Source organism: Sorex araneus, chromosome 1, assembly GCF_027595985.1.
Source record: "Sorex araneus isolate mSorAra2 chromosome 1, mSorAra2.pri, whole genome shotgun sequence".
NCBI classification, from domain to species: domain Eukaryota; kingdom Metazoa; phylum Chordata; class Mammalia; order Eulipotyphla; family Soricidae; genus Sorex; species Sorex araneus.
The window spans coordinates 90,904,985-90,913,930 of NC_073302.1; the positions used below are offsets into that span (position 1 = coordinate 90,904,985).

The 8,946-nt window shown below is 52.5% G+C and overlaps 1 protein-coding gene across 1 annotated transcript in view; it reads right to left on the reverse strand.

Annotated features, from left to right (window-relative positions):
- The window catches only part of OSTF1 (osteoclast stimulating factor 1), a 50,838-nt gene extending 42,060 nt beyond the window's left edge, over nucleotides 1-8,778 (reverse strand). The window contains exon 1 of the mRNA XM_004612960.3: nucleotides 8,604-8,778. Within this exon, the coding sequence (XP_004613017.2) occupies nucleotides 8,604-8,637 (34 nt within the window). The 5' untranslated portion in view covers nucleotides 8,638-8,778. The remainder of the gene's footprint in view (nucleotides 1-8,603) is intronic.
- Between the last annotated feature and the right edge of the window lie 168 nt (nucleotides 8,779-8,946).

An 8,946-nucleotide genomic window follows, 5' to 3' on the forward strand; every position in this document is an offset into this window, starting at 1 on the left:
AAGGCACGTGCCCTGCGCATGGCCGGCAGCGGCTGATGACCACTGCGAGCTGCTCTCCCAAGCAGAAACCCCCCTCCGCAAACAAGAGAGAGAGGCGAGAAGAGAAAAAAGAAGATTCTGAATGATATCCCTAAAAGCTATCGAAGCATATATCCTAAGATTCAGATAAGTGGAGTTAGTGTTGGAGTTAAAATTAGATTTATATAATAAGTAATCAGGTAAGAATCACGAAGAGGCTCTGTCTTCTTCGCTTAGACAGACGTGATGGGGAGAAGAGAAGGAGGACGAGTTCAAGAGAGAAATGAGCTTGTAAGAGATAAGCGAAGGAGGTGTGCTCACGGCAGAACACAGCTTGAAGAGCAAACTGCCAAGTCCCCTTCCAGCCCTCACCTCGCTCTTTCTTCTGTCACAAAAACCTGGGCTTTAATCTCTTAAAGTATTGAATTCCTTCATATGTCGACATTCACATGGCACCGAGCATGGGAAGAAGTAGGGAAACAGAGCAAATATCAAAAAACGCCCAGGCTCGGAGCCCTTGTATAGGGCATGTGCCCTGCAAGCGGCCGGCCTGGCACTGATCCCTGCTACCCCATATGATCCCCCACACCACCAGGATTCATCCCTGAATACAGAGCCAGGAGAAAGCCCTGAGCATAGCTGGGTGTGGGAAAAAAAAAAAATCACAGACTCTGTAAGATGCACAAAATGAAATTCTATAAAAATCTGGGAAATTATGTGAAAAGTCAATCAAAAACTATGAATGCAAGTTAGCATCAGAATTAAAATCAAATGAAGAGGGACTGGAGCGATAGCAAAGTGGGTAGGGCATTTGCCTCGAATGCAGCTGGCCCGGGTTCAATTCCCAGCATCCCAAATGTTCCCGTAAGCACTGCCAGGAGTAATTCCTGAGTGCAAAGCCAGGAGTAACCCCTGTGCATCACCGGGTGTGACCCAAAATGCCAAAAAAAAAAAAAATCGAATGAAGAAACCGAGGCTGAGGAGGTCTGGAGTCTTCATTGTCAAAGAAACCTGGCCAGCTAATAGGACATTTAGGGTCAGAACTTCATCGCAAAGCTCATGTCAATCTTCTACTCTTATATTCTACCCTCCTCCCAATGACAGTTTGGCCTTATCGCATCATCCTATTAGCCAGTCTAAAGTTCTACCATGGAAAGGTGAAAAACGGAATTCCTTTTAAGAATCTTGTGCCGCCTTCTCCAGATGGAGTCCCGGTGACACTGAGCTTCTACTAACACAGCTCCGGTATGTGGGACTGGGATACCTCTCCAAACCTTTCCTGATATACAAAAAGCCACTCAGGAATGGCTCCCCAACCCCTGAGCCACCATGATCCCAGAGGCACAGAAACCAACCTTGGAACGCAGCGGCTGCTGGCAGAAATGCTCCTGGACTGTGAACTAAGCTACAGTGCAGCCCCGGGAGGGGAAGGGTTTTTATCCCTCGGCCTTTTCCCCTTTGCAGCAGCATGGTGACCGCCACCTTTCAGAGCCAATTGGACAGAGAGGTAGGAGCTTGCAGTAATGGGACGAGTCGGAAATCTTGAGGGGGGGGGGGGCGGAACCGGCCCTGCTCCCTGACCAAATGGGACCCCGAGTGGCAGCCCACAAACAGTTCCTCCGCTCCTGAACAGCCATGATCCCAGAGGCACATAAACCAATCTAGGACCACAGCGGCTGCTGGCAGAAATACCTCTGGACTTAATTACTAAAATACCAGAATCCCAAAACTGGACGGCCGCTTTTACAGCCGTGCAACATCATATGCTCTTTGTTATCAGCAAAAGAAAACATATGATGCCATTTCGATAGGTCTGATTGTTGGGGGAAAACTCCAAATAATAATAGTAGTTTTTCTGTCAAAAATTGAATATAATCAAAGTATAGAGAGAGTAAAGTGAAAATCACTTGCCACACAGGAAGGGAGGAGTAGGGGGGCGGATACTGGGGTTCTTGGTGGTGGAACATGTGCACTGGTGAAGGGATGGGTGTTGAAATCACTGTATGACTGAGACTCAGATCCTGAAAACTTTGTAACTGTTCTCATGGTGATTCAATAAATAAATTTTTTTTTAAAGTTTTAAAACTTTTCTCTCTCTAAAAAAAAAAATCTATATATCTAAATACCATGATTTACAAAGTTGTTCACAATACAGTTGTTTCAGGTACTCCATATTCCAACACCAGTCCAACCACCAATGTGCCCTTCCCTCCACCAATGTCCCAGATTACCCACCCTCTGGCCCAATCCTGCTCCCTTCACAAGCACTGATCTTAATTACTGTTTATGACAACATATACCTCGTAATGGCATTGTAGAGTCATGGCCTGAGTATTTACTGAGTTGTTCAGTTGTGTCTACGACCAAACCAGTTGGGCCTTGTGTTACTGTGTTCACTCACTGAGCTCGGTGGAAATCAGATTAATTTCTCACCTTATTTTCCCATTTCTCCTGGGCTGTCAGCTCTGTGAAGTCTGGAAGCACTGCACAGCCACAGAGGCACCACTTGTCCCTCTGGCCCTGCAAGGTCAGTTATAAAGCTGGGCCATTCCTCTGGCAGTGGAGAGAGCCAGACGTGAGTGGGTGAGCGCAGGGCCTTTGGCAGGGCTGGGACTCAATCTGCCCCCATCCCACCAAGGTCCAGAGATCTTGGCCTGGTCACAGCCAGGCCTTCCTGGGATAACTCAGCTGCTGGCATCTCTCCACGAATCAACACAGATGAATCTGTTCGTCACAAAGATAGAAAACAGTGAGTCTATGTTCACATTCATATAGAATTTCTAGAAGAAATTAAGTTCCCAGTAGATGTCAGTGAAGGATGTCAGTGAAGGAAAGGAGAGAACAGCCTAAGACTCTCTATGGGTGTGTGGGTCTCGGTCCCTTTAGACGTTGTTGTCAGGGTTCAAATAGCTTGCTTTGCCACCCGCAGTGCCGAAGGCTAGATGGGGAGAACATGAGGAGCCTGTGGGGAATCCACGCCGAGCAGGCAGGCCCAGAACCGTCGTTAAGAGGCACATCATCAAAACGGTACTGGTACTGTTAGCAGAGATCCAAGGAACACCACAGATATGCCAGACCCCAGGCCAGGCTGTCTCCTTTGGGGCAATGGAGGGGTGAGGTCCCCTCTCTGCCCCAACAGAGCCAGCCCTGGCGGCTGAATGAATGAATGAATGAATGAATAAATAAATAAATAAATAATCCAAGGGACACAGGGGTGAGTGTCCAGGTCAGAATGTGCCGGGGGTGGGGGGGTAGCCAATGGCAAGGGTGACAGACAGAAGTGTTGGTAAAGCTTCAGACAACAGTTATGAAGCAGTAACACCGGGTGCCAGCCAACAAGAGTCCCAGCACAGAAGTCAAGGCCTCAACAACTCAGTCCTTAGCAAGAACCGGGCAGGAGAGCACGATGGAGGTCAGAGCTCCTATCAAGCCAGGGTCAGGTTCCAGGGGTCACTGAGCACTGGCACTTAGCTAGAGAACTGGTCTTCAAGAAGGGGAAGGCAGGGCTGGAGCAACAGGACAGCGGGGAGGACACGTGCCTTGCACTCCACCCTCTCGAGTTCCACCCCCCGGTACCCCAGATGGTCTCCCAAGCATCACCAGGAGTGATTCCTGAGTGCAAACCCCTGGACACCACTGGGTATGGCCCAGAAAGCAAAAATAAAACAAGTTTAAAAGAGAGAGGCTTTAGACAGGGGTCTAAAGATAGGCTTTCGATAGGGCCGTGTCAGAGTCTCCGAAAGAGGAAGTGGTGGCCGCCCTAAACCAACAGCACTTCCCGGCGTCTCATGGGCCTGGGTTACAGTGAACAGCTTGGCTGATTATTTAGAACCTCGGTCCGGAGGAGTCGAAGAGAATACCACCCAACAGAAAAGCAAGGTAGAAAACTCTCAGTTTTTGCCATATCGCGTGAAAACTAGCTCGGGAAGGAGTGGCTCCTGCTGCGGTGAAACCGGCAAGGGACTGTCCTGGCGATGTCCGATCACCTTTGACAAACCTGCGCTGACTCAGAGCAAACACAACCCAGAGAAGCCAGCAAACCCCGCCAACCTGGGGCAACAGCATTTCTGACATAGATGTAAGTACGTGGTTTTCAAGCAAGGAAATGTGAAACTCTGGAATTTTCTAAATCCTCTGCAGTCTGAGCCACTTGGCCATTGCACACACACCAAAATCATTCTTCTCTCGGCCAAGCTGCCCTCAGTTGTCCTCAGGGAGCTGGGATGTAGAAGCAACAGCTCCTCAGCAGTGACTTGATTAGGTGGTTCCTAGGAAATACAGTCTTTCTAGAATTTTCTTCAGGTAGAAGTCATTTCCTTATCTTGTGCAAGTCCTCCTTGATGAGCTGAAGTAAATACTCTCAGAAGCCAGTCAAGACCCTGACAGGTACGGGTGTCAGCCACTCTCTCAGGCAGCCCTCAGACCCTTCCTGTAAGGGGCCTGCAGCCGTCATCCTGCAGGTCTCTGGAGTCTTTCTTCCTTTAAATTCAAATAACAGTCCACGTGCCCAGGCATCAGAGCACCAGATGGGGAAGACTCAGTCTGAGTGTGTTCTCCGGTCCCGAGAGCAGGCAGCTGAAGCACTGACCAACATTAATCAAAACAAGCATCTGAAGAGTCCCACTGCGTTAAACAGCAGACAAGGGCTTAGGACACAGTGGTAAGAGAACAATTTTCACAGACTGACTTTTACTGAAGCACTTCTGATAATTTAGTTGTAACAAGCAACATTAAATAAATGACTATGTGCCTGCTAAGGGGGCGGGCTTCGGGGAGGGCTGGGAAACGGGGCGAGGAGGTCGCTCTGGTGGCCGGCCTGTGTTGGAACCCTAGAAGCCCTGGACGAAGTGCATTATGCGCAACTCTGTAAACCACATAGTTTAAGGGGGAAAAAGGAAGGGCAGGAAGGAGGAAGAGGAAAGAAAAAGATAACCCCACCTGGGGCCAGAGATAGCACAGTGAGGAAAGCGTCTGCCTTGCACCCAGCAGACACGGGTTCAACCCCAACACACAGTCCCTAGGGAGCAGCCGGGAGTAAGCCCTGAGCATGGCTGGGATAAGCCCTACACAAAAAACAAAAATAATTTTTTTTTAATATTTAAAAAAATCCCACCCTAACCAAATGCACAGATACAAAATTCTTCCCCAACTCTGACTCATTAGTAGCAGAAGTTGCCTTGTGACTTGTTAAAAGAAAAGGGGGGAAAAAAAGCCTACAACCTGCCCTCACATAAAGTAAAAATGTTTGGCAATAACGCGGCTCCCGGGGCTGGAGTGACAGCACAGTAGGGAGGGTGTTTGCCTCACACACAGCAGCCCAGGTTCAATCTACAGCATCCCACATTCATCCCACAGCATCCCACATTCCCGAGCACTGCCGGGAATAATTCCTGAGTGCAGAGTCAGGAGCAACCCCTGAGCATCACTGGATGTCACCCCAAAAAGCAAAAAGTAAAATAAGATAAAATAATGAGGCTCCCTCCCCTTCCCTCAAGCTGTGTCTCTCGGAAACTCATGCCACACCCTCAATCACACAACTCAGCTGAGCCTTGCTGACACGTGACGGTTCTCCCTCCGGGGTGGCACAGGTGCCCGTTCTCACCAACTGCTGCCTCACGCAGACGACGTTCTCTGACACAGAGTGAACCCCGCGGGCTCACAGCTCCAGGCGCATACACCAGGTTCCCCTGCAGCAAGCACACACAGATGGGACACGCCCATTCATTCACTTCAGCCCAGTTTAGTGGCCATTTGCCCCTCTGACCCGCAAACTCCTACTCTCCTGTGGCCAGTGCTCAGACTGCAGAAGCCCCCGGCCTGCTGCCTTCGGGACAGTCTGATACTATCACACTGACACTCTCTGCTAACACATGCCGCGGTTTTTCTGCTTAAGGCGTGTTTCCACATTTATTCGGCAGGAAGGCAAACTGGTACAATCTCTCTGGAGAACATTTTGGATGCACCTACCATACAGGCAATGCCCATATTCTCCATACAACTGTTTTACTGCCAGGACTTTCCTTTTTGGATTTAATGTCCACAAGCCCCAGCACTTTTTATTATAATAAAGAGTGAAAACAATGTAGAAGTGCACTAAAAACAGTCTAAATAAACACAAGACCAGGCAGTTGTTCAAAGAAACCAAGACTGTTTCTCTAATGATACCTGACAATTTCCCCAATCTCCTTAAGTTCTCTTAACAGAGAATTTTGTTTTTTTTTCCCTACTCTATTAAGGATCGTGATAGACAATCTTCACTTCACCCACCGAAGGGCATCCAATCTGACTCTCTCTTTCTATCCAACTCTCAAACTAAATGTTTCCTCTCCACATCTAACCATTGTCCTAGATACTCACATCTTTTCTATAGAATCATTCGATATAAACAAGAAATTAAAACATCTCAATTAGCGGTTACATCTTTTCTATCTGTTAATCTGTTGCCAGCAGCTTAATTCACAAGACCAAAATACAGAATCTAAGAGGGCAAAGGAGGTTTCCCCCTCTTTTCCAGGGACATATCAGGAAAGCTTACTGCAAGAAGTCACATTGTGTGTGGTGGGAGGGGAGAGGACGGAGACACAGAATGGGGGAGGAACCAGAGCAGGCAGTACCCAAGGGCTGGTCGTGGCTCTGTGTCACAGGATCACACCAGGTGGTGCTGGGAGACCACGGGTGGTGCCAGACTGAGGTTGGCAGCATGCAAGGAAGTGCCTTAACCCCAGTACTCTCGCTCTGGCCTTCATTAACACTGAAGTCAAGGGCGGATGGAAAGAGGTGGTTTCCAGAGCAGAGCTGACGCGTCAGCAACACATCAGTGACACAGCAGTGACCTGCTAAAGACTGCCCCGAGCCTCTGCCACTTCTACCCATAGTGCATCTACCCAAAGCACAACTTCCCCTTCTTTCACACAAACACTTTATTGAAATTTTCAATGTAGGGGTCAAGATGTGGCCCAGAGGTAGAGAAAAGGTCTTGGGTTTGATGCCAGACACCACACACACAAAATATAATTAAAAAAAATTAATTAAAAAGAACATGATGATGAAGAAAAAAAAAATTTGTAACATGTTGGTGACTGTGCTGCTACAAAATAAATAAATAAAAGAGTGGCCGGAATGATAGTACAGCAGGTAGGGCATTTGCCTGGCAAGCAGCCAGACCAGATTCGACCCTTGGTACCCTGTATGGGTCCCCAAGCACTGCAGAATTTGCTCCAGAAAAGGAGCGCTCTGGTATCTCTCAAACAAACCGGGTTGGTGGGGGGGGGGGGGGGGGGGAGGGTGGTCAGAGGGATCGTGCAGCAGGTAGGGTGCTGCCTTGCGTCTGGCTGACACAGATTCAATCCTGGGCACTCCAGACCCCTACAGCACAGCAAGGAGTGGGCCCTGGGCACAGCTGGTGTGACCAACGCACCCCTTCCCGCCCCAACAAATGGTGCCAGGGGTACAGCCCCAATCTGCCAGCCCAGCCCGCCCCCTCCCCCCCCCCCCCCCCCCCCCGCTGCAGATGACAAGCCCCAGAGCTGCTTTCTGAAATAACGTTCATAGGCTTGTGTTAACTGTCAAAGACCAGCCCAGCTGTGTTGGACACTAGAGGCCCAACAGACCCCAGCTCAGAACGCCCCAGACACCCATTTACAGTGCAAGTTCTTCTCTGGCAAGGGGCAAAACCCCATTCCAGCAGCCACACCCCAACTTGCTCGGAACGGAGCCCAGGTCTCAGAGACCGGTTCACACCCTGACCAGACTCTGCGTGTGTTCAAACAAGATGCTGGACACGCCGGGCTAAGGCAGAAACCCACAGAACAAGGGAAGAGCTCCAGGCCAAAGCCTGGACAAACTATCCCTGTCCACCCCCGCAACAGGTTGCTTGGGCGCTTGGTAGCAATAAAATACCGCGTGGAGTTTACGCGGGGCGGGGCGGGGCAGAAGCGTGTACTGAGGTTGATCTGCCAATTTACCTGTCTCCCAGCTCCTGCCCATCCAACTGCGCGCGAGGGGCCGGAGGATGCTCAGCGGTGAGCTGCCCCTCCTGCGGCCCACCCGGGTCCGTCCCGGGCACCGGCGGTCCCTGGCGCACGGCCGGGCGAGAGTCCGGGGCGCCGTCGGGGGGGCCCCACCCCCCACCCCCAACTCTACCCAAAACATTAACACGCGAATGAATACGAAAGTTCCGTGCCGAATCGCACCAGTCCCTTTAACACGAGCTCGCGCTGCCCGTCACACACCCCAGGACTCCTGCGCGGGCAGTTCGGGCGCGTCGGGAGGGGGCCGCTCCGGGCCGGGGCGGGTCCAGTCCCCGCCGGACCCCAGACCCCGGCCGCGCACTCCCCGTCCCGCGGGCGGCCTGGGGACAGGGACCCGGCCGGACACAGGGAGCAGGGGGAGCGGCGGGGGTCGCTCCGGGCCTGTCGGGTCGCGTCCGCGTCCCTCTCCCGCGCCGAAACTCGCAGAAACAGCGCCGGGAGCCAGCCCGGGGGCCGAGGGCGACTCCCGGAATCAAAAGCGGAAAGATCCCGAAAATGCAGCTCCCGGGCCCCGCCTCCGGGACGCCGCGGCCGGGCGCGGGCGGGGACCCTCACCTGGCTTCACCGGCTTGGGCGGCGGCTTCGACATGTCGCGTCCCGGGCGGCGGCTCCCACGCACGAAGGGCCCGCGACGCTCCGGCGCTCCCGACTCGCTGCGCGCTCCCGGCCCGGCGCGCCCCTGCCTGCGCTGCGGAGCCCGACTCCGGCCCGCCGCCCCGCCCACCAGGAAGTGGCCGCCGCCCGCCCGCCGCTGATTGGCCCCCGCGGGAGCTCGGCGGGGCCGCGCGGGGCGGAGGGGACAGGGACGTGCGCAGGGGGGCGGCGGCGGCGGCAGAGAGGGGAGCGCGCGCGCGGCTGTGTCGGCGGGGGCGCGCGTGGGGGGACTGAGGCGGCGGCG